General features: G+C 40.2%; 1 protein-coding gene across 1 annotated transcript in view; it reads right to left on the reverse strand.

Annotated features, from left to right (window-relative positions):
• Positions 1-343: 343 nt before the first annotated feature.
• MCF2L2 (MCF.2 cell line derived transforming sequence-like 2) overlaps positions 344-26,439 on the reverse strand; it is a 106,816-nt gene continuing 80,720 nt past the window's right edge. The window contains exons 22-34 of the mRNA XM_042881218.1: positions 23,519-23,740; positions 23,152-23,244; positions 22,641-22,719; positions 20,046-20,118; positions 17,696-17,805; positions 13,496-13,591; positions 10,153-10,242; positions 8,185-8,256; positions 6,531-6,617; positions 4,840-4,958; positions 4,172-4,284; positions 3,346-3,449; positions 344-2,297 (exon numbers count right to left, since the gene is read on the reverse strand). Coding sequence (XP_042737152.1) covers positions 2,197-2,297; positions 3,346-3,449; positions 4,172-4,284; positions 4,840-4,958; positions 6,531-6,617; positions 8,185-8,256; positions 10,153-10,242; positions 13,496-13,591; positions 17,696-17,805; positions 20,046-20,118; positions 22,641-22,719; positions 23,152-23,244; positions 23,519-23,740 — 1,359 coding nt within the window. The 3' untranslated portion in view covers positions 344-2,196. The remainder of the gene's footprint in view (positions 2,298-3,345; positions 3,450-4,171; positions 4,285-4,839; positions 4,959-6,530; positions 6,618-8,184; positions 8,257-10,152; positions 10,243-13,495; positions 13,592-17,695; positions 17,806-20,045; positions 20,119-22,640; positions 22,720-23,151; positions 23,245-23,518; positions 23,741-26,439) is intronic.

Raw genomic sequence — 26,439 nt, forward strand, 5'->3', positions numbered from 1 at the left:
CTTGAAACTCCAAAGTGCAAGTTGGGGTCTTTCCATGAGTGTGTAATGTCACAAATACTAGTTTGGGCAGTTTCACATACACAGGGTAACCCTTCCCCATCTCTCTCTCACACACAAATCTTACTATACTTACTTAATGTGCAATCAAAGCTCCCTTCCCCTTTCCTCTCCTGTGCTTAGGGCAAGGGTAGACAGGAGCACTGTTAGCAGGCCGTGCAAAAAATACTGAAAGTAATATAGAAACAAAAATGAAGTCATTTTATGGAGAGGATGAAATGATTGCACTACAAAAAAAAAAAAAAAAAATATATATATATATATGTATCCCTGCACCCTTGGGGGGGGGGGGGACTGAAAGGAATCAGTTCTTCCCTCAAGGTGCTCATACCTTCAACAGACTTTAACAGGAGTCATGTTCCTGGGAGCCTACAGGTCATTTTTAAGGTAAACGACCAGCACAAAATGTACAAGCTCTTATCTCTGTAGGACAACATTGGCTTTGAAAAAGGTACAGAAGTCTCAAATCCTTTTGTCATGAATAAAAACCATTAGAAACCACAAAGTTTAGATATTGAGGGTCAGAAGAACATTATTCATGGGAATTCACTACCACAGTGCAACTAATAATTAACTAGTAATCCTTCACAGGCAAATAATAATAATCTGAATAAACCTTTATCTACTTACTTTGAGGCTTTTTCTTGAATGGGACTATTTACTTGCTTCACAGCTATCCTGACTCACACACTAAGATATTTGCAATACCAGCCTTCACTGAAACACAAAGAAAAATGTTCAGATTCCTGCAAAGAGGATAACAGAAATGTTGCAGACTCTTACTATTTTGCCAAGGAGTGATTTTTGGTTTTGCTTCATCTCCATTTTTAGTGTTTTTGTCCCCTTCATTATTTACATAGAGCATCACTACTCTTAGGGTTAAACAGAAAATCTCTAACAGTAAAAGCCAATTCTTGAGCTCCTAGGGTCATTTATTCCTGTCTGATCTTTACTGGCTTGCAACCCTTTGTCAATTCTAATCTTAACTAAAATACTAGCAGCTTTTGTGGGACCTAAGATCCAATTGCCATCAAAATGCTTTCATGCCTTAACAGATGCTCTAAATGAGCTAATGGCTTGTAAAGGAATAATAAAATCTGTAATCACTTCATATAGTACATTACATCCCTATGTGGCAGAGATTTGGTAGAACCCTATAACCAAACGTCCTGGAAATAAGTATTTAACACCAACACTTTACCCACTCATTGGAGCACCTAATGCTCACTGTCTATTTGTGATGCTTAGATATATTCCATATGGGGAATGAAATGTATCTACTCCATAGCCCAGCACAAAAAGAAAGCATGCAGTCTACTCAAACATATGACATTAAATGGCATTCATTTGAATTCTCGGCACCAAACGCAAAGGATTGTGAACCAGCAACCACAGACTGCAGAGGGCGCAGAGGAGTGACTTATGTTGTGAAAAGACTTAGAAATGTTCTGTGTCACAGTAGCTGTCACAATGCCTTTTGTTCTTTGCCTCTTGGATAAGAACTGCATCTCCACCTTGTATCACGTTGCCATCTGCATTATCTCAAACTAATGCTGAATGCAGCAGCTTGCTCACTGTGCCATTCCTGCATGAAGCCTCTCTGATAGTCCAAGTCAGAAGTTTTCTTTCTACATCCAGTCTAAAGTGTGACTGTTTTGGTGATGACCATCAGCAAAAAGGGCACATTTGTGATCTATTAGCTGTAGTTAAGGAGGGTGGGGAAGGCACAGCTACTGAGGCAAGCAAATGGAAAAACCTCCAAGTGACCCATGGTAGAGCAAGAACTCAAAACCATGTATGTGTCCCTCTGCAGTAACTCGGTGTTCAAGGAAAGTTGCCAAAAGGTGCGTGCATAGTAACTCTTCAGCTCTGCTGTCGACCTAATTTAGGCCACATCTTCTGAAACAGTTTGATAAACAATGCAAGAAGCATTTTTCTCCTCTAATACTGAAGATGGTTCTTGATGTTGTCTGGATGTTTAATGTTCCTCAAGTTTGTTTTTCCTCTCATCTGTCCACGTTAATGAAGTTTCAGAGAATTATGAACCTCAGAGCTTGTGAGAAAGGCAACTTCGATCCAGTGTCAACCCAAAATAAACAAGGAGATGGAGAGGGTCCTGAGGAAGGCCTGTCCTGCCATTCAGCTGCCAGCCCTCTGTTCTGCTGGGAAGCTTTTAGCCACCTCACACTCCTTGGTGTCCGACTCAACCGAAGCCGTGCTGCAGGAATCATTGTATGTGTCTGAAAAGGAGGACATGGGCACAGTCACTACAAAACATCTAAAGGAATTCCCATCTACAGTCTTGGGACTGATTGTTAAAAGCCTGAAATAAAATAAATACATAAATAAATAAAGTAAAAGAATCACATCTACTGTTCTCCTCTTTCCTCCACTGAAGGCAAAGAAGGCTCCTTTGGCAAGTTAATAACTGTCATTTGTGTGGGCTTGGGTTTGTTGTAAAGCGTCAGATGTGTGAAAGAAATCAGAGCCACAGTTAAGGCACTGAGGCTGCAGACAGAACTGATCCACTGTTGAAGTGGAGGAACACCAACTCCCTTTAAATCACAGAAACTAAAAAAGAAAATAAAATAAAGTTTTATCCATTTTAACAAACTGACCAAAAAAAACCCCAACCAACCAAACAGCCAGAACAAAAAGGAAACCAGCACTTTGGAGTAAAATGCTGGTAGCTCTCTCTCACAGGTTGCCAGGAAATGGCTGTGCCAGATTTTGCTTTCTTCTGTTACCAGCAGAAAACTAGAGCAAGTTTTGGTACATTATGTTTATGAATTGGCAATAGTTTATCAAAAATAATCTAAATATAATAAATATAATCTAAATATTTATCTAAAATAAATCTTTGATCTGCAGAATTGCTGATATTCAGCTTTTCCAGTGCAACTTGTTTATTATAGATCAGAGCCAAAGCTGAAGAAAGAGTGACTTTTAGTGCTGGTTTGGGTGAGATCTCACCAGAGCAGCCTTTCCTCCAGCATTTGGAGGCAGCAGTGAAATACCACAAAAGAATGAATGGTTTGTGAGAGTCTAACATTTTCAAACTTGTACCAGAACAACAGCCCTGATGCTGATCTAAATCCAGACACTAATGGTGTTAAGGCACCAAATTTCAAGCCAGCTCAGTGTTGTCACCAGAGCCTGCCCTCAGACCAAGCACTTAATACAGAAAGTCCACTGTTTATCACATCATTTTTGAGCCAACAACAAAAAAAACTCACCCCAAAACAACAACACAGTTTTTAAACACTAGTTAAACATTTACTCTCTTACCTGCATTGCTGTTCTTAATTATGTTGTTAGTGTCCCCCTCTGCTGGCTGCAATATACTGGAAGGAACCCACTCACTTTTCTCTGAGACCAATTTCTTCACTAACCTGAAATTCAGAGAAAGTCATTGCATTTTCCTACATTCTCTTTCCTGAGCTGTATTTCTTAGAAAGGTATGTTGGACAGCTATTTCCCAGCTGCAGGCCATTTGTGAGTTGGGGGTCTGACTGCAACATCACTTCAAGGAGATCAGATCTTCTTCCTCCAAATTTCTCATGGAAAGTGAATTTAGGCACCCTGACAGGTCTGCTCCAAACACTTACTTATCAAACAGAGAGAATAATAACTTTTAAATATGAATTTTATAAAAAGTATGTAGGCTCAAGGTGGCCAGATGAATTCTACTTTATCAATCATCTCTGAGTGTAGTCTTATATCTAAATCTTTGTGTCTAAAATACACACTCTGGTTCACTGCTGTAGCTTGGTGAAAGGCATAGAGATCTTACTGATGTATCCTAGGAAGGGTGCTATCTTTGACAGCCGTCCTTCTGGGCTAGGTGTCAAAATCCTTCTGTTTTCCTTCATGCAAACTCCTGTCCTCTCAAACATCATGTCATAAACACTTAGGAGGAAAGCTAACTAGGAAGAATTAAACAAAGCTGCATCCATGTTCCTGCTCCCCACTGATTCTTGCACATTATGGTGAATGGCTTGAATGTATTCAAATAGATGTTGAAGATGCTTTGACGTTCTTCTGAATGTTTCTGTCTTTTCCAGGAGGTTGTACATGTTCTACCTGCTAAATTACATCTCCCTGTTGTACTCACCATTGCCCATTTTCTCCTTCCTGCACAAACTGCACTAGATCTCCATCCTCAAGTGTAAGAGAATCTGGGAAACAGCTGTCAAAACTGCCTTCTACTCGAAAAAGATTGGTCCCCTAAAATGAATGAAATCAGAAATACAGTCATTATGGAGTAAAGAACACTGCAAGAGAGTTTGGTTAAATACCGAATCAGGCGTTTCAAGATGACAGAGATTTCTCCTCCATGTAATTGTGACTCCTTTTATTATTCTTATCATGCTGAGGATAACCATTGTTGAAACTCAGAACTGTGATGAGCATTTAGGCTTTAGAATTAATCAACAAGGCATTATTTTGATCTAGAAACTGGGTTCATCACATCAACTTATATTACCTGAAAAAGTCTGAAACTGTACTTTTAAAAGGCTCAGTGTTTTTTAGTGTTTTCTCTCACTTTTCTAACAGCTATAAAGATAAAGCTACATCTTATAAGTAAGGGTGGCTGTTAATGGTCCTGATACCGATCAATAAATAGTCTTGAGATAATCCCCTAGCGCTCTAGATCAAACTCCTATCTCCTGTCTTCCCATGGATTTAAGACAGATATGAGCCAAATCTTTGCAGGATGAATCCCAATGTTTAGAGAGGAGAAAGCTGCACTGGGAAAGGGCATTTTGAAAAAGGAATTACATTGTTAGGATTGGTTTCTTCCTCCATGTCTGAAGAGTTGGAGAGTTCATCCATGCTGGAAGGAATGGCTTCGAAATCTTCAAATGTGTCTAGAGATGGCATTTGCCTACTGGGCCAACCTTTGAAAAAGAGAACACAAAAAGAGTTAGCTATTGGCCACTGCCATCTTTCAGACTCAGTCTTATAAAAAATAAAGGTCGCAGGTTCGCTTCCCGCTATTTCATTTAGTGAATTGCTCACACCATTTTACAGCTTGTTCCCTGATTTTGCCATAAAACACTTTTTGCAGTATTATTCTCTTTCTGCTTGCTTTCATTTGTAGGAGGGCAGACTGTGTTTGTGTATGTGCATCAATACCTTGTCTGTTCAGCATCTCTAAATCTCTTCAGTTCATGAGGTACAAAAAACAAGGGTCAGGAATATTTTTGCAGAGCAAGTGCTGTAGCAAATCATGACTTTGCCAATACAATTTTCACAAAGCTATGCTCATTCAGCTTTTAGTTCATCTCCACATGTTTATGTACAAACTGATGTTCAAAGCCACTGAATTTTGGTTGAGTTCTTATCTCCAACACACCTCAAGGTAATGTCACCACCTGAGCAACCTACAAGACTACGCTCTGGAGCAGACTGGAAATGCAGGGAAGGGACAGAATAAAAACAAGGTTCAAAGACAACCAGGCCTTTGGAGGTAGCTTATTAATAATTATTTACATTTAAGAGACATTTACTTAAAAATAAATTATTTATTGTTTACCTAAGAATTAAAAAAAAAAAGGTAATAATTTAATTCCTCTCCATGCACATCCTCTCTGCTACAGACATTGCCTGTGCAACATGTGGCCATGCAGCTCCACAGCCTTTTCTCTTTCCTCATGTTCCTAGGGACTGCAGCTGCCCTGACCACTGCAGTTCTGTTATAAGAGTGACAGCGACCTTTTCCACCCAACCAACATCCACAGTTTTAACCCTACAGGTGTGGTGGTGTCATCCAGGTGATGCTTTTCAAGCTGTAAACTAGCCTCTCATGTGGCACTCATGTCCTGAGTTGTGATGAAAGAGACAGTTTCAGTTACAGACCATGCAGAATTTACAACTGGACCCCAAATCAGTAGAATCATATCAGCAAAATACAACAAACTGTATGAATGTACAAGAATGTGTTGTAGCTAATTAGCTTTAAACTGCTATAGCAGTTTTAGTTTGAACTCAAGGTTGGGCTACAAACAGCAAAATAAAAAAGTAATCCCTCTTCTCACTGAGATAGAGTTGCAGTGATCTTTTGACATTGTCATTCACAGGAAGCATCTGAGGCAGAAACATCAGCAGCAAGGATTCCCTACAAGTACCTGCATCACTTTTCCATAAAAATTGCTAATCACATTTCAGAGACTGAGGAATAGCCTACATAACTTTTACGTACTTCATTCAAGCTGTAAAATAACACAGATCAAATTCTGAGCACTATGATATAAATTCCAATAATTATTGTCAACTTTGCCTGTGCAACAGAAAACCTGATTCTGTTTCTATAACTGCTAGTGATCCATGCTCGTTCTTTCACTGCTTTCAAGAGAAATTATACTCACCGTAAGAGAGAAATCCCTTTTAGTTAAAGAGAATAATTATTGTCCTAAAGTGATATTACACTCTCAAGCTGGGATGATGATAAATGTTTTAATGATGTTTACCTGTCTGTGAAGCAGATCTAGGTACGGGTCTTGTGGTAGAACCAGTGCTACATTTAGTCTGGGCCAATATGGTGTTCTCAAAAGCATCTGTGGCAGGAAGTACAGTTTTTTGTCTTAAAAGTGAAATAATGACCAGGCAACCAGTACAAAGTGTGTCTGTATCACAGCTGCAACTGGTTGTCTCTTACACAAACAGGTGGATGGGATCCAACAGTTATAAAGAGTCATTTAATGAGCACAAATGAGTCAAAACACAGCAATATCTCACAGGAAAACCGTCATGCCTGAGAATGACAGAGTGCAGCCAAATGAATCAAATACTGATGTTAAGTAATGAAAACAGTTGCTAGGTGAACAGTGCAGTGCTCTATTTCACTACAGCTTCCTCATTTTTAACATACTTTGCTTGCAGGTTTTCTGATCATTCTGTAGATGATGGTGTATGGTTTTGACACCCATCCACGCAGCAATAAAAACAGACCAAGGAGGTTCTTCTCAGTGGGAAATGAGTATCACTCTTGATTAATGCAGCTTTGTGGGGGAAGTTTTTATCCAAGTAAATAATATCTTTAACATCATTAACTCTGTCAGAGTTCTAGCAACAGCAGCGATTTCTTCTGATGAAGGGACAACAATGTTCATTGTCTCCCACTTAAATCAACTCAGTTTGGCAAGGGATGTTGTACAGTAGGACCGTGTTCTTTACCCAAGGAAGGTCAATTCAGCTCTGAAGTTGCACCCTGAAATACCTCCAGCCTCTGCAGCCACATGGTATGCTGAGATGAGAAGTATCTGTGTCTATAATGAGGATCTTATATCTATTAGAAAGCTATAAATACAGGAGATAGTTTTGATGTGTTGCCAATCCCATAACTGACCTGGCTACTTGGCAGGGTTTTGTGCAGAGCAACACAATCATAAGGATTCCTCAGCTTACATCTCTCTTCTCCCTCTTTTGCAACAGGGGTACCTGACTGCTTGTGCCTCATGTGGCAGTGCACTCTGGCAAATCCTTGTGTAAAGGGAAACACTGGCAATGGAAGCTGGTGATCTTTCAGTGGTTGTGAAATCACTTCCCAGTTTAACGTTTTGGTATTGCTTATAAAACAGTAATTGATGAACCTGCTGCAACAAAATAGGTAGAGATTCTGCTTGCCTGAAATGAAACACTGCACCTTAAATGGTTATCAATGCAGCCTAGCCTCTTTGTGACCTTCATGCATGTGGCTCCTGCTCCTCTTATTAGGTGTAGACCCTAACAAGGGAAGAGGAATGCAAGTGGCCAGACTGCAGGTGAAGGTGAAGAGTAATGCCTTGGCTCCCTGCTGCTGCCTGAGCTCTCCTCCCTTCCATGAGGTGAGGTAGAAGACAGGCAGAAAATCTAGATCCAGATCATGGTCTATTTACCAAAACAGGCAGAGAATCAGGGTTTTAATTTAAGTCCAACCCTAGGTAAAAGTTAATAAACAGAGCATTAGTGCAGGAGACGAGAAAAAAAGATGAAAAATTTGATTTATCACAGTTCAACAGATAAACTGACACCAAACCCCGACTGCCTCCAGTGTCATCCACTGACAGTGATGAGATGTGAATTCAGTGAATGATATAAAAAAACTGCTGAACAGGTTTTCATGCAGGATGGAAATACTCATACCTTCAAACCCCAGGGGAGTTGGGTCACTCTTTATTTCATGTCTCTTGACTTTAACTGCAGGAACAAGGGGACCTGTGTGAAGTTTGCAGAGTCACAAGGCTGTAAATATTGTCAAAGCAGAAACTTGCTTTCCCATTACCTGGAACCACGACCTGCGTAATACTTTCCACATCACCCAGAAAAATGACTGTCCCCTAAGTTCTAAGTGGTGAAGACAAATGCTTCTGTGATGTGAATAGGAAACAGACCTATTTTTGCAAAAGATGTCATAGATGTGTCTGCTCCCAGATTCACGGATGGTTTCTCTCCCACATGTCCAGGAGATGGCACTAATGCGGGCAGCTTCGCAGTCAGCTTCCTACGCACGAGGATGGCAGGGAAGAGCTGACAAAAGCCAGCACTTCTGTTCCACAGAACAGAAGGACATTCTTCTCAGCTCCACATGCAGTGCTTCTCCTGTGTCCTAACTGCATATGCAGAGGACTTGTGATGTGACAGAGCTGAGCCACTGCAGTGAGGATCAGCACACAACACTGTGCAGTAGCCTTGAATAAGTCCACCCAAATACCCTATTTAGACCTGCATTTGGCTAATGATTAGACAAGACTCCAGCTCCAGTTCCTTCAGCACCTAAAATATTTACTTAAAGCAGATGTTGTAAATAAAAAACTTAATTGGAGAGCACTGATTTTGTTTTCTAGCTTTTGAAATCAGTACAAAAGTAGTTTTCTCAGCATTCCAAGAAAATTCCAACAGTCTCATGGTGGACAGAACCATACAAGTTTGAATTTCATTAACCTCTTCTCCTGAGCCATGCCTGTAATTTCCATATGGAAATGCTGAAGTATTATCACCTAAAGAAGTTGGCAAAGAAATATTTGTATGTAGAGGTGACATTACATCCTTCCTCTGATTACATCCTTCCCATTTCCTCCATGGTGACACTCTGAAAGCAGATCATTTCAGATACCTGTCACTTCATTCTACAGTTAAGGATATGGTTCAGATCCTTCACAAATATTTGGAAGGCTCTACATCAGGCACAGTGCCACCTCCTGATAAATAAATAGTGAAGACTTTTACACAAATGAGTTCAGCCATCTTTCCTTCTATTTTGGCTTGTGAAACGCCCTGAAAATCTGAAACTTGCAAATCAATTGCTTCATTTCATTCCAGACAGTATTAAACCCCAACATAACCAGAATTTGACCATATGTTCTGTTTTCAAAAGCAGTTCCAACATGTAGGCAGAAGTGCCTAAAGCCCTGCTGATTTTCAGCACAAGAAGCTTGCCCAGATGTATGGGTTGCTCCTGAGATTAAATATAGGCACTAGTGCAGTGACTTAAAGTAAATTTGGTAAATGTGCTTTTTCTCAGTAGAATTACAGCTCAAAAATAAAATTTTCTTAAGTCCCCACAGGAACTGCATGGAGGTCAGTGCATTCTGGGCATCTACCTTGCTTATGCACTTCTGAAATTTTCCTTGCAAGCATTATTTCTAATGATAACTGCAATTATGCTAAATATGTTTTAAATTGGCACTGATTGCTACTCAATTTTTGTCTTAATTTCAAGCTTTCGTATCTGACTGCTGCTCAAAGAGGAGATCCTGTCTTTCCTATTGAAAGCAACAACCCTAAGCAGTTTCAAGGAAAGAAAATTCTGTTGCATTTCAGTTAACCCAAATCCAGGGAGAAGCTGGAAAACAAACCCTACAACAGCCAAGAATTAATTTGGCTTCCATGAAAACTAGCATCAGTTTTTGAAGCTGAGAAACCTTGATACACATTCAACTACCTTGGCCTGCATTCCTGCAGGTGTTGTACTTGTTCTAACTCTTCTGCTGAAACCTCATGCGTTTGTAAAAACTGAGCTTGATGAAATCACTCTGAGAACAGCATTTGGCAGTAAATTTGTTAGTCAGCAGGAAGGGATGAAGGGTAGCTAAGCAAGCAGCATGACGGTACCTTTGGTCACAGCAGATGCATTAACTGTGGTGCTGATGGAGGAGGCTAGGGAAAAGCGACGGGCAACTTCTCTTTCCTTAGATTCTGGATCTGGGAGAACAGACAGATGCAATGCAGGGCAGGATTAATACGGTTAATAAGCACTGTGGGTAAAAGATGTGCAAAGCAAAGCAGCAGCTGGGAAAGGGTAAATAGAAGGTAGCTTGCTCCCTAGAACAGCCAGGAAGGACGCTCTCTACAAAGTGAAAAGCATAGAAAATAATTTACAGAAATATATTTTCAAAGCAATTCCAATTGCACCAAATCTTAACACTGCAGAAAGGAGACATGCCAACTAATATTTTAGCTAGTCTAAGTATAGGTACAAAACACAGAATGATGTGCATGATAGTTAGAATGGTGCATGTGTCTACAGATGAGGTTGGGATTACTTGGAGACACTGAACTGCTTGTTCTGTGATGACTGAGCTGAAATACACTGAAAAACAAACACAAATGGTTTAGAGATCACATTATGGAGCACAGGCCCTATGAGGAGCAGCTGATGGAAGTGAAATTCTTCAGTCTGGAGAAGAGGAGGCTCAGAGGAGACCTTATTGCTCTATATAACCAACTGAAGGGAGGTTGCAGTGAGCCTCTTTTTTCATGTAACTAGTGACAGGACAAGAGGGAATGGCCTCAAGTTGCAGCAGGGGAGATTGAGGCTGGATGTTAGGACATTCTGCTTCTCTGAAGGAGTGGTCAGGTGCTGGAATGGGCTGCCCAGGTGGAGTCACTGACCCTGGAGTGTTCAAGGAATGTTTAGACGCTGTGCTGAGGGACATATTTTAGTGAGAACTACTGGTGATAGGTGGACGGTTGGACTGGAAGATCTTGCAGGTCTTTTCCAACCTTGATGATTCTATGATTCAATGATTCATAATTTCCGGAAGTTAAAAGAGTGAATGGTCTTTCCTTACTAGAGCAAATCAGTCTGGAAAAATAAAGGCACCAGAGTTTGTTTGTTTGTATATTCCAAATAATGCCTTTTCCCAAATTCCATTCAGGAATAAAGACACATCTTTCCAAGATTTCACTGTGGGATGTGAGTAACGTTTTTGACTCAAAATAGTTAATAAACAGATCAAAGGTGTAAATGGACTAACTGCTAGCCTCAGAGTGCACATGATGCTAGGAGATGCATTGAAGTCATTAAGGAGCTCTTAGGAGGTTGCATGCACAGCAATATGCTTCTTGCATGTAGCAACTTGCAGCACCACTTGGGAGAAAAAGTTGCATGCTTACAAAAGTTTCAGGATTAACAATTTAGTTTTTTCTGTTGGCCATGTGCTGCATTACTCAAGTGACAATTTTCACTGAGACATGAATAAAGCTATTCATATCCTTTACATCTTGATTTCAGTAAGACAGTTGAACACTTAACTAACCAGGACACAAGTTCAGCTGAAAATGGCATTAGAAAAGGCTTTAAATATTCAGTTGAAGCTTTACAGAATTGTCAAAAATTATTTGACATGTGATTTTCATGTTTTGATTTTTTTTTTTTAATATAAAAAAAAAACTTTGGTAAAAAATTAAATGATTCTATTATCATTGAAGATTTGCCTGGGATAGATGAAGAGTTGTATCAAACAGTGTTCTTTATAGAACATGATTATACGCTTTGCTGAATCCTAAGCCATTGAATCCTAAGCTATGCTCCCAGCCAGTGACTGTGGTTCAGAGATTTTTCTATTCCAGTTGCCTCATGTCTCTTAGTGTACCTTCTTTTCTCCCTCTCTCTCATTGTTTTCATGGTTAACTGTCAAACAGCACTGGAGGAAAATAAATTCTACGTGATTTTAAACTTCAGGTTTAAATATCCTCTGCAAAACTATATTACTGTGAGGATTTGTTTTTCAGGAGTCTTAAAATTCTCTTTCCCACTCATCATCTTTAAATTTGCCTGTTTTAGTGCTCAGTCACACAGCTTTTGTTCCTGCAGCCCTGCCTAGTAAATAACACACTCACTGTTTCCTTCTCACAGCTCTGCTGTAACAGCCAGTAACACAGTTCTGCGTTATCACTGCCTACAGAAATGACCATGGTCTATGAATTAACCAGGCTGTCTTCTGTCTCTAGGCCAGGACCAGATTAGTAACTGCACAAAAGCACAACAAAGTGAAATCAGCAAACATTGCACATTGTGCAGTGGAACAAGCATTCTCAAGTAACCAGATCCAACAAGTCTTGGAGCCAAAACTGCCTACAGCTGAGGGGTATATAATCTTCTAAGGTATACCTTGCTCTCTGGAACATGGAATGACTGAACAAAACACAAGACGTCTCATATGACAAGGCAACTTTAGATAAAAAGGAGAAAGAGACCTAAGCCAAAACTGCAGCATTATTCTGCATTCATCACATCAGAATCTTGTCATTGATTTCCCCTGGGCACAGGTCTGAAAACCACCCGCTTTTTTGTTTTCAGAAAGTTATTCTCATCCACTTAATAATACTTCTGTATTTCTATTCTTTCATCTTTTTATTCTTCCATCTCACTTTTTCCTCCTTTGCTGCTCACCTTCTCCATCACTGCATACTAGATCTTTGTCTCACAGAAGAAAAATCATGTATCAGAACAAGAGAAAAGCAATATCATAACAATTAAAAGAGTAATTACGTTACATTTTCAAGTAGTAACTGTGAATATAGTCATCTAGTTTCACTTCTATTTACATTTCTTTATTTCCTCTAAAATCTCTTAGTATAGCCATCACAAGAAGATGCAATACTCTACACACGGATACTAAGTGTCTTCTAAATGCTTATGCACAAAGACTCACAACCCATCATTTTACAGCATCATATAATGTAATTATATAAATGAATATAATGAAAAGGCAATAAACTCCAGATCTTCTGAATCACAATTCCCCAGTCTAACCACCATGTCATGGCTAAGCAACATTTGAAAAACCAAAGAGATTCAACCAATGAACATTTTAACATATGAAAGTTTAGTGCACTGCAACACAGAGAAGATATTCTTCCCTTCAAGCCAGTAAACTGCTGAAAGAAGTCAGGTTGGTAGCCACTGAGAAAAACAAACGTTATTTGCACTATGCACTATGAAAAGATCCAACCACTGAACTCCAAGGTTGCCTTGCCCACATTGTCATGGGAGCCATTTCTGGTAACAGGATATTTGAGAAGAGAAGCCATGTGTGTGCATCAGACAGGTGCATTTTTGTGGGATGTGGCAGCATTTTAGGAAATAGTGATGGATGACACTATGGGATGGAGAAAGCATTGTGCGGGAGACAGATGGCCAGAGACCAAATGCTGCATGTGGTGATTTTACCTTTGGGTGGAGCTCTGCGGTTGGAAAGACCTTGCAATGTGAATCGCTTTCTAGCAAGCGCTGTGCGCTCAAGGTTAAGGCTGGTGGAAGCATCAACTAGGAGAGAGAGGGAGAGGGAAGAGAAATAAGGAAGGAAGGGTCAGCCATTCAGCTTATGGGAAAGGAAAGGTTAGCACTGGATGACAACGAAAAATAAAGAATTGGTTTTGATTCAGTTCAAGCCTGAGCAAGAGCTAATCAATTAGAAAGGTGATATGAAGTTAGTAATTAAATAGCTGAGCTAACAGAGCCGCTGGGCTGAGTTTGGCTCACTGAATTTCAATGGAGAAAAATAAATGAACAAGCAAAGACAAACAAAAAAACAACACAAGAAAAACAGGTGAAGGGATGTAGCTCTCATCAAAGGAAAATACAGTTTAGCAGCAAGCTCACTGAAAGGAATCTAGTGCTTTTCGCTATGAAAACACATCACTGTGGTTGGAATAGCAAGGCTGTAGGGAGAAATAAGAGGAGCCTTACAGTGCAGGATGCACGCAGACAGCAAGCATTGTGAGCAGAAACACTTCTGCTGTCCAGCACAGCTCAGCAGTTTGCCATGATCAGCCCTGTGGCTGGTGTGCTCTCAGCCTTACCTGCTGAAGTCTTTCTAAAGCTGCCAAAGCTGGCACCTAGTAATGCACTTCACCTGGGACTTGCTGGGACATAAGTGTGGCTATGCCATCAAAGCATACATGTCAGTCTCCTATGTGGATAAGCCCACCATGCCACCTGATGATCGCATTTATAAAGATAAGCCATAGGCGGATCAAAGTCCTAAGACTCTGAATTTCAAAGATATTCAGTTAATCACACTGCAGGAAAGAGGTGGACCAGGATCCAATTCCCTGACCCATACACTCATGTCAAATTATTCCTATCTTTGTGTGGACAGGTAACACAAAGAAGGATTAAGGCAAATGATCAGGAAAAAAACCATGTGCTAGCTGCTTGGTTCCCTGCCTTGGGATTTAACCACTAACTTTCTTCTCCCTTTTATTTCATACACTGTCAAGTCATAATCATTAGGGGCACAAATGAAGACCAGGAATACAAAGGAAACATGGAGAGACAGTGAATCCAGACTGACAAACACCAGACATACAAGCTCAGCTTCCAAAGGAAAGTGCATCCCATCACTTCCTGATTTGCAGCCAAGATAACCCAGGATCCAAGGTGCCTGCATGCACAGGCAGGTGTGAAATGAACAGGTTTTAACAGCACAGTGTTATGTCAGCATGGTCAGCTCCTTCCATCCTGGGGCCTGATGCCAGTCTTGTGCCTGGCAGGTAAGGAAAGACTACAAGGACAGTGTCAGCTGTGGAGCTGCACACTGGTGCACTGGGATGCATATGGCTTTCAGACTACCTGTTCTGGCCTTCACTCCTTGCTGTGTCTGCTCCCACTGCTAAGCAATGCCTGTAAAGATACTGTGAGCCTGGGACAAGGCCTATCCTGCAGGCTGAATTTTGGATCACACTGGATTAGCTTATAAACAAGAAACTTGTATATGAAGTATATTTCCTTGCCATTTGTGAAGAGCAAGCAAATCCGTAGTACTCATTAACAGCGGTACCACAAGGAAAGTACAGCAGTGCATGTGTGCAGGGGGAATGCTTTTATGCTCTTTCTGCTTGTTCTTCAGCCATCGAATTGTATCACTTCACAGAGGGACATTTTAGTAGTTCACAAGTCCCCTCAACTGCACAGCATGTACCAATCACTACAGACTGGTCTCTAGTGACATGATGTCTGTACCTGAGTTCTTTCAAACCTTTTCCTTCATTCTGCAGGTATAAGAAATAATTCTGAATCCCATTTCCAGACATAATAAGATCTAAATCTAGATATGCAACAGGTTGATCATGAGCCAGCAGTGCACACGTGTGGCAGTGAGGGCCAAGAGCATCCAGGGCTGCATGAGGAAAAGCCTTGTCAGCAGGTCCAAGGAGGCGATGCTTCACCCCACTCAGCACTGGTGAGACCCATAGGTCCTGTGCTGGGCTTCCAGAACTAGAGGGACATCAGTGTATGTGAGTGAATCCAGTGGGGAGCAATGGGTATGAGTAAGGGATTGCAGTTGCTGAATTATGAAGGGAGAGCGAGAGATGGAACTGTTCAGACTGTACAGGAAAGGCTGAGAGGGGTCTCATCAATATATACAAATTCCTTATGAGAGTGGGTAAAGATGGAACCAAATGTTTCTTGGTGGAGCCCAGCGACAGAATGAGAGACAATCCGCATCAACTGAAATACAGGAAATTTCACTTAAAAACATGAAAAAATCTTTTTCACTGGGAAGAGTAAAGACTGAGACTGTGTGCACTGGGAAGCTGTGGAGTCTCCGTCCTTGAACACGTGCAGCACCTACTGAACACAGTGCAGAGCAACTTGCTCCAGCTGACCTTGCTGTGAGCAGGTTGGTGGGACCAGCTGTACTCCAGTGGTTACAGGAGTTGCTTGGCTTCCATGTAACTTCAAGTCAGTGAATTTACCAATCAGGTCCACACACACACAAAAAAACTGTGTTATATGTGGACAACACATAATCACATGCACTTAACCAATAACAGTGATAAAGCTGATATACCTTGCCAACAGTTGCCCCCTCCTCCACCCACCCCACTCACTCTGTACTACAGAAAGAAAACAGTATTTGGAAATAATCTGCTTTCATGCTAACTGCAAAGATGTTGGCAGTAATACAGTCAGTAGGTGGCACGAAAGAGACAATTTTAACAGAGCGCCAGAATCCATGCTGTGCTTACACTGCAAACGAGCACAACCTCAGAGTCACAGCGTGATTCCTGTGCGCCTTCAAAATTAGGACCCAACTGTGCACCCTTAAAGGGACTGAATTCAGCCCTGCAGAGTCCCAGCTAGAGGCTGTAATGCTTCACAAGGACACAGATTAAAACTGCAGATAAAAGTGGGACATAGAAACTCGATAGCTCTTCCATTGGTTCTGTGCACAGCAGAGCAGGATGCGCTCACACACCCTGAATCCCACAGAGAGAAATGAGTCACTGCTTAGCCCCGAGGGAGCAGCCACATACCAGAGCATGAGGTGGCTCTCAGCTGAGCTAGCAGTGAGTAGCAGAGGAATTACAGTGAGAGCCCAGAGAAACTGGTCATGGGAAAGCAGAAGACAGGAGAAGGAAAATCAGCAAATTGTGATCCCACCGCCCACACTGACATGGAAGTCGGACCAGTTAAAAATCACCAACTGTTTTCCTGGATATTTTTAAAAATAGAGTTTACAAATTTAAAATGAAATATTGCTTCTCAAGGTTTTTTTGTTTCTGTTTTTGTTTTTTTCATTTTAAAATATTTCACATTTAAACGATATCTATTATTACATAAACATGCTTTTAATTAATAAATTCCATTTTTTCTTGAAGAATCCATGACTTCCTCCCAATAATGAAAACTTATTATGATGAAAAAATGTTAATGAATCACCCACTTTTTTAATCAAAAGCTACTCAATATGTTTGACTATATTGAGAGTTTTTAATCTTCTTATGATTTTGGTTCTTTTTCTATTATTAGAAAAGTCTTTGTTTGAAATAGTACCTGACAGAGAAACTGTGGATGAAATATTTTCTGTTCCTGCTACCACCAGATGAGTTCCACTTTCCTTTTAGAGTTCATTTTAACCTAGCTGTATAGAATTTATCAGTTGTCTTTATGCACTTAAATAATGGAGGGACTTTCTGTGACCACACGTGCATTTATTTACTATGAGCTATCAGGAAGCATATACATAGAGAAGGTAAAAAGAAACCTGGGACACAAAGCAAGGACATTTGTTAGCAAAATTCATAGGCAACCTTAACATTAAATATGGTTAGAAACGAAGTTATCCAGGATATAGAGGCATACTGTACCTCCAAAATTCTATTCCTAAAAGCAGAAGTTACATAAAGAGCATTGTAATGCATCAGAACTTGAACTTGAAAATTCCTAAACTGGCAGTGCTCCTTGGTATTCAAGAAGTTTCACAGTGCAGTCACACAGGCTTGTAGCATTGTTTTTTGATGTTAAACTTAGAAAACACACATTCTAACTATTCTGATAAGCTCTAGAAATGATTTTGCAGAACAAAACAAAACAAAAACGATTACCCTTTGGAATCAAAAAGCTCTGTCTCAAAAGTCCTACCTCTCTTTTGTCTGGCACTGGGACTGGAATTCCTGTTTTTATTGTTAGATGCTTCCACGTTTGATGTCTCGGATTTGTTTTCATATATGCTTGATGACTTTCTGCTATACCTTTGGACAAAAGAAATACAAAAATAGTTATACTCCTGTTTAAGAGCTAATGGAGCACTGAGCCGTGAGTCGGATACCAGCACTAAGCATTCTTTGTTACCATCAAATGCAGAAGCCTAAAGTTAAGGAGAAAAAGGCAGGTTTTAAAATCAGGTGTGCTATAATAGTCTGCACCTGTGCCACACAAGTATGGTGGAAGAAGCCATTCTGCATCCTTCCTCTTTTTGAAAGCAACAGATTTGGAAGAAAGAGGTGAGAAACTGGATTACAAAAGAGGATTGGATCTCAGTTCTCCATTCTTTAAAGCATGACTGTACTTGATTCCAGGAAAGAAGTGAGTGCTGAGTGGTCACACAGAGGTCATAGCACATGTAGACGAGCATATGGATTCCACTGGCTCCTAGACCCCCCAGCTTCTGTTCACAGACCCACTTCTCTGAAACAGCATCTGCAGTAGAATTACGAGTATCTGTATATATCTTTGTGCACAGGATGTTTTTACATGGATGTATGACTGAATCTGTCATTTCCAAAAAGGTAGACAATTAAACAATTAAAAAAATAGTCTCTTTAAACTGCATATGTTTCAGTAGATTAGGAAACAATGCTAAGGGATCAGTTCATTATCAGTGAAATGCAGCAACCACCCTTTCAGAGAGATATCAGCAGCAACAGATACCACAGGACATCTCATTTTAGGATTAAACAATGAAACTTTCAGGAAGAACCTACAGAGAGAGAATTTACATAGATTGAACAGGATTTGGGGACATTCAACCATCACCTGTATTAAATGCATCAACTGTGAGTGTTTATGTTGCAGACATCTCAGCTCCAGTCCTTAGCTCGTGGAATTGCAGCCCTAAGTACTGTGTTGGCTTGCAAACAAGTAAAGGGAACTGTGAATGGATATGGCTTGGGGAGGTGGAGGTTTTCTGCAAACAGATTTCCTCAGAGTCACAGTACAGGTTTGGCAATTCCCAATAAGCAATAATCATTTTACAGAAGGGCAACCCAGGAGAGGGCATTGCAACAGTTAGAAATATCTCAGTAATTAACTTCCAGCTGCTGGCAGAGTACTGATTACGCTGGCTGCTCTTTGGCTAATACTGTCTACTCCTGGCTTAATAACAGCATCTTTCACAACTGGGGCTGCTTAGTCATCTCATTCATAAACAGACTGTGCACATGTCACAAAGTCTAACTTCCTCCTCTCACTTCTTGCTGCTGCCCAGCATCCCAAACCTGGCTGCAGGCAGGGCTCCGCAGTCTGAGGAATTCTGGATCCACTGTTTCTCACTGGTCACTGCAGAGGTGTCTCATGCTGCAATTCCTCTGTCCTTGCTCTCTGAGACATATTACAGAGGATCAAAGTGGCCTTGGTTTACAAGAGCCACTGAGAGTCCGTACTTTGTTCCACTTATGAAAGCTCAGTGTCTTGTTCTGTCATGAAGACATACCATGTTTTCTTGCCTCCTATAATAACCCAGCATTAGGAGTGGAAGCATCTAAGCTCTCTTCTCTATGGTAGTCAGTAGAGCATGGACAAGCACTAATTTTTTCTTTTGATTTAATCCTTTCTAGGATAAATATATATTCTTTCTTCCTGGAGTTGATTAATTTCCTGCTGTTATATTTTGCCTATAATTTCTGCTTTGAAAATTCTCACTTTAAAAGCTTTGTGAGAAGAATTGATCTGAAATATTTTTGAACAATTATCTCCTTCTGTCTCCAAGGTGGTTTTGCTGAAAGATTTTCACCTTAAACCTCTTCAGCTTAGGCTTTAAACCTGAAATATAACCAATCCAAGAGAAAATACAATGCAGGATTAGCAGCACTACATGTGTTTAATTTTTCTTGCATTGAGCTGCATAGCTCTCAAAGGCTGGCTATGTTTACCAGGGATATCTTGGTTTAGTTAGTCCTGCAAACACAAAGAAAACTTTACAGTGGTATGTCGTGCCAACTCACTTAGCAAATTTGCCAGCAATTGCAGCATTACAAAGATGTGCTGACAGCTCCATCTAACATCCAGGAAATGTTCCAGGGAGCACATGGTTCTTTGGAAAATTCAAATGATGATTTTTAAATGAATTCTGCATTGAGATTCTGAGTTTCCCCATGAGCAAAACTTTTATCTGCATTTACATGGCTTTATACAACATGGAGGCAATTTAATAAGTTCATACTCCAGAAGCTAGACATAGAACACTAAGAATTTATGCACTGAGAAGACTTACCTGGCTATATTGGAGGAATTCATTGGTGCATGGTACACACTTTCAGTGATTCTTTGGTGTAGTTGACTTGCTTCTGTTATAGAAAAAGGAAAAAGAAATTGATCCAAATTGTATAAGCTGCTTCCTGGATTGTGTAAAATATGAGAAAGAAAAAAAGGGAAGGAAGAGATAAGGGGAGATGTGGGGAGGGAAGACAGATGCTGATGAGCTGTTTTTCATGGCCAGGAAAGTCAGACACTGACAAGTGAAGAGTGAATGCAAAGAACTGCCCTCAAAGTCTCAGGTTGCTGAGATACTGAGGCTACTTTGGAAGAAGAAGAAGCTCCTGTCAATGAGATTAAAGTAGAGAAAGGGGAAGAGCAATACTGAAAGATTAATCTTCACAAAATCTTTTGTGGGTGGCAGTGCTGGGAGAAAGGAGAACTTAGGGCAGGAAGTCAGAAGTAGCTATTCCTGGTTTTGGCAACTGATTCACAGCCTCACAACCTCTTGAGCTGCATCCTTAATTCCTTTGCCTGCAGAAGAGCCAATTATATACATGGGGATCTATGCAGCAAGGTGTTGCCCAAAGCCTTGCTAGCACTCTATCTCACTGCAGAACTCTGTAGAGGACACGTACTAAATGTTTGGACACTAATTACCCATATGTTAAATTGTTTATTACATACCTTTGTACACCTCCTTTGCCCTTTGCTCACTTAAATATCTCAGCTGGTTCCTTCCAACATTCCAACCCTCTGTGCAATTCTTAACAACAGTCATTAAAAACAGCTCAGACAAACATTTCCTTCTTCGTTCTTGTTACAGTGCACAGTTGGAAAAATATCCAGTCTTGGATTAAGCAAGGAATTACAGCCTCTTCTTTCATAAGTCATTGGAAATAGAAGCAATTGCTTAATACTACTGGAAAGGGCATTTTCTTCCTGCTCTCAGTATTGGAGTAAGGGCTTTCATCATGTGATAATTTCAGAAAAGGCAAGGCTGCAACAGTACGTAAGGTACCATTTCTGCCCTGTGATTGCTGATCTCTTGGATTCACAATGAAGGAAATTTTGACCTTACTTGAAGTAAACTTGGAGGTTCTCAAGACCAGACTGGATGTAATCTTGGGCAACCTGGTTTGACAAATAACTGACTCTGCTTTGGGAAGGATAGTGGAGTGTGATCTCCTGAAATATCTTGAAACCTGAATTATTTTAAGATTCTGTGATCTTGAGACAAAACAGTATAGAATATCAAAATATTTTCTCCATAAAGTATTTTTCTGTTCTGTAGAAGCCCAAGTCAAGTCACCCTTTATACTTCAGAAGTAAATATGAGAAATAACAGTAGACATCAAGAGATCAAGTCCTGAAATAAGGCTGATAAGAATCTTGATTTCTTTCCTCAGCAGTTCTGCTGAACTGACTGCAGTGAAATTCAGAATGAAAAAGAGAAAGGATGACTATAAGGATAGAAACAAAAGATCTGAGTGCAAAGTGTTTATTTATGTGTACATATGTCGTGATGGCTTCCATTACGTTGCTGAAGCTCACATGCATAGTTGTTTCTATCCACTTAAGGAGACTGCAAGAACTTGTATTTATGAAACAGACAATTAAGATAAAGGTGACCTCTAAAGTTAAAGCACATGCACAGGTTTCCGCCTAGGACAAAATCTGCTTAGGAATCTTAAGGATGTGGGAGGAGATGCTTTGCTGGCATTGCTTTAAATACTGTGTATGACAGAAGCAGAAAATGACAGGTCAAAGCAAGAAACAATGCTGGGACACAAGAAGAGTCTGTAATGAACACAGCCATGCTTTTTTGTCCTTAGGAGAACATGCAAAATGGATTTTAGGACAAAGTACATTATTGTTCATAAAAACAGTAGTATCTCAGGTGGTTTTCATTGCTATGTTCTCTTACTATCTAGAATAACCAAACTGAATTTTGGCTGTCTTAGGCTTAATAGAATGTCTGTCATTGTTTTAGGTACTTACAAGGCCTCAACCATTCACGTGTTGAGCATGTCACCAAACAGCTTTACAGTGACATCTCAGTGAGAGAGGGAAATATCATGAATCACATTTTAGAGGAAGGTCACTATGATGAGAAGATGGAAGAGATGACTGACAATCACATCTAGAGATGTCAAAACATAACGAACGTGACCAGATTTAAAACTGCCTATCCACCAAAACAAAACAAACAAAAAAACCCCCACAACAATCAACCCAAAACCACGAAGTAAAATAAAGTATGAGACAGAGAAAAGCAGTTGTTGTGTGCACTCATCCGTGTATGGAGAGATCTTTCATGTCAGTCTTGTAAGAAGGCACGGAGCGAAGTCTGGGCCCACATCTCCTGATGTGCTGATAAAAATGAATGTCTCTAGCATTATGCTTGAGAGGGAGGACAGAGGAAAATCACATTCCTCAGACTAATTGTGAATGGAATAATTATTCATGCAATCCAACTCGTCCTCTTGCATAGAAGCTCAGTTCTTGCTGGTTTCATTGCTAGTCATGAATGACATTATAAGTCATCCCAGTTCCATGTTGTCATACACAGCTACAGGAAGAACCAACATCATCAGATCACACTGTGTCTTACCTCTACATGCTTCCAGTTGTCCTGTTAGAACTTTGCGTATCTCAGAAATCCAGGTGTTTTTCAGCTCAACAGAAGATGCCTGAGGACACAAGAGGAAAAGGCAAAGCAGATCAAAGCATGCTACCAACCCCTTGGATATCCTAACGTATGTTTGCTCTCAGTTTCACATAAGAATGAAATTCCATGGCTGGATTTTCAGATCAAAAGAAGGGATACTTTTCAAGATGGAAAGGTTACCATGAATCTAAGGTCCAAGTCCTTGCCTTTCTGTCCAATCTTCCAAGTAATTTTCCACTACTTTGCTTTCTTTTCTGCCCAAGTTCACATGATATATTGGCATATACAAAATATACAATGATATATCGGTAATTTTAGAGCCAACACAACAGTGAAGATTTCAATTGTTATTTCATGACTGTACAGGACAGTGAAATTCATGAAACTGAAAACTTTGTTAAAAATATTCAATTCAAAGGAAGTATAGTTCTCAGAAATAAAGGATTGTTGTTACCTGGATGATATAGACTTCTTCTCTACCATTATACCAGATCTCAAACTTCTTGTTATCTCCTTTTACATTTTCTGTGATGCCCACTGTGCTCATCTGTTTCAAAATAGAAAATGAGAAGCTGCACTTGGGAAAATGTAAGTAGTCTTTAAGTTCAGTCTCCCCCAAGATGCATTTTTAAAAGGCTGTATTGAGTTGCAAAACTAAGGTTCACACCTGGAGTCACAGCACATATGACTGGGTCTGTCTCCAAACCAAAACTAAAATGGGAGCTTCCATTTACTCAGTGTTGCAAGATAACTCCAGGTCTCCTGTATTGTTGGAACAAAAAATTTATTTCTTCCTCCTTTCCCATGACCACATTTTTTACCTTTAATGAATTTTTAAAGCTGTATGAAGCTGTCTTCTCATGACCATCAGTGTTCTCCTCTCGTTTCTTGCAAAAAAGCAGCATCTTTGTGTAGAGAAAGAGGTGTCGCTGCATTGGTTTGAATCTTGCCAAGTCCTTCACCTTGTTGTGACCCTTCTTGTGGTCAGTCCACACGTTGAAGGAACCTTGCATCAACAGCTTACCAAGCTCACTTACGTCCCCCTAGCAGGCAAGGAAAAGAGAGAACATACATTATGTCCAAACTTGGTTAATCACAGGCACAGAGCCCTCATCTGGGCAGAGGCATTTGCCCAGGCATCCCTTCTATCAGAGGGCAGACATGTTACATCTGCAAGTCCACCTACTCATACCTTGCTAAACCTGTGTTATCTTCCTACTATGTTTAACACATTGCTTTCCATGTCCATAATTCCCACTTTGCCTCCCAATTAATAGTTAGAGTCAGTACCATATTTACATCATGTACATTAGCTGTCCCCTCTGATGATCACACAAGCAGCAAGCTTTTCTGACAAGAACTGAGTTTCAGTGCTCCCGACTCCAAGGCATTATGAAAAGCTAGTGAAGGTATGCAAGCAAAAGCTTTGGCTCCAAAAGATTCTCTGTTCAGTTTCTTCTCTGCTATGATCTTCTCATGTATTCATCCCTGAGCAGGACCTTGAAAGACACTTAGATGTCTGAAGACACAGACTGGTGCCTAGAGTTATGAGGTGTGTAATTCTCTCCCATTGCAAAACAGCATTTTGTCAATAGCTTCTCAGCTCACCATCTGTAAACTATGCAGTGCTGTACAGCCTTGGGCAAAGAGAGAGCAAATGCACCAGAGATGCATAAAAGTATCTGAGGGAGAATGAATCTAAACAGGAAACAGACCTTTCTGAGTTAAAGACCTTACGTGAGGACCACTGATGGGCAAATACTTCAATGGATATAAATGACATTTGGCTCAGATTCCACCAACAAAACATTTACAGCTCAGTTCAGTACTAAAGAGTGTAATAATGTGTGGATATGGTACATATCCAGAGCCAAATTGTCTGGCACTATGAGCTGCACTCACAGTGTATTACAGTGTTACAGAGTGTAGTAACATGTGGATACAGAGGACATGGCTACATCCACCTAGTAATGTGCTTAGTGAGTAATGATGAGCATAATGATGCTAGTGGCAAGTTTAACTGGCAGTACTTTGCATAATAATTTTAGAGAATAAGCTCAGTTCATTATCAAAAGACACGTTTTCAACATTGCTATGTTCTATCGATTATGAGGGCAGATGATGGCTCTGAGTGGGAATGATTTCTTAAAGCACAGATTGCAAATTGGTCTCCTCACTCACTACTCTACCTTAGATCTAACTGCAAAATAAGGGTATGTTTAGGTACTGTTCTACTCCACATAGGCATGTTATTAGGACTCTCATCCATTAGATGGATGGAGATGGCAGTTTGCAGCAAGACTTTGCAGAAGACTTTGAACATCAGCCTGAAACTCCTGGGCTGTGTCTTCAGTGTGGACAGAAGTACAGAAGCACACTATGTCTGATAACTTGTGCTAGTAGACTGTGATAATTTGTCCCAAAGAAAGTTTGTTTAAGGTGAATGATTTTAACCTTATCTCAGATACAATTATTTGCTGTTAGAACAATACATTGGATCTCATGCTTATGAAAGATGGGAGATATGTATGAATGGCTAATGTGCTGCATAGCCAACGGACAAACTATCCAGGCCACACTGTATATAAAAGTTAGGATGATTGTAGGAAACATCTCAGAATGTTCCACTTTCCAAGTCCTTTACTCTGCTTTTTTGTGGCTTGGCTAAAAACAAACAAAATAAAAACATTAAAAACAACCAAACAAAAAACAAAACAGCAACGTTAAACACGAGTTCAACTCCTCGAGCCTGTACGTACACAGCTCCATGAAACTAGAATTGCCTATGCAATTAGGAGCACTCATCAGCTGCCACAAAACCTGCCTTTCCACTGGCACAGTATCTGTCTCTGAAGGTGTTTTTGGCAAGTATTTCTACCATGTCTGCATGAGAAAAAGTCTCAAAAGGGGTGTGGCTTTGTGAGCAATGGGAGGTGCTTATTTGGCCATCACAGCCGAGCACCAAGGACAGATGGAATGAGGAGAAGAAATGGTGGGTCCATGATACATAGTTAGGCACGCATTTAAATTCATTTATAAAATAATGCTGGCACAACAGGCATAGTTTCCTCAGCTATCAGATGGAGATGCACTTGAAAAGAAAGAGATAAATGTAGAAATCAGAACTTCTGAAGCCTTTCCATCCTGCAAAATAAAGTTTGCTCTTTCCACTTAGACACAGTGCAGACCCCAGCACTTTTTCTGGAAGTCACATTCTGCACTGTTCTTCTGGTGCTCAGGTTATTTCTCTGATAAAATAATTCTTTGAACCTTACATTTTTTCCTTTTTCACCCTATAGCTATTTCAGAATGGGCAATCACATCACCCTCAGGCCTCATGTCATCAGACATGCTTCTCCTTTTTACATTAGTCATTTCCACTTCTCACTGAAGGGTTCATGTTCTGTACTAGATCTTGTAAGTCATATGACTTCAGTGGAGCTTCAGTAGATATATATATACATTCGTGGCCTTATTTGTACTGTAGCTGTTATTTCACATCTCAGATAATAAGTTTGCCAGTCACTGGGGTGGGTTTTATTACCCACTTCAAAGCGAATCCAAATATTCTTCCTTAAGAGCAAAAGATTTGGAAATGCTTGAGTTGCACTGGGGTCGCAGACAGCTTCAGCAGATTTCTTAAGTTACGTCACTCATTTTTGCTGCCTCTCACTTACAAATGAGTTTTGTCTGTGATTACTCAAGGATTGCATTTGTCCCATTTCCTTCCCACATTCACCAC

The sequence above is a fragment of the Lagopus leucura genome, unplaced genomic scaffold, assembly GCF_019238085.1.
Source record: "Lagopus leucura isolate 7727_CA_CO unplaced genomic scaffold, USGS_WTPT01 Super-Scaffold_100029, whole genome shotgun sequence".
In the NCBI taxonomy this organism is placed as follows: domain Eukaryota; kingdom Metazoa; phylum Chordata; class Aves; order Galliformes; family Phasianidae; genus Lagopus; species Lagopus leucura.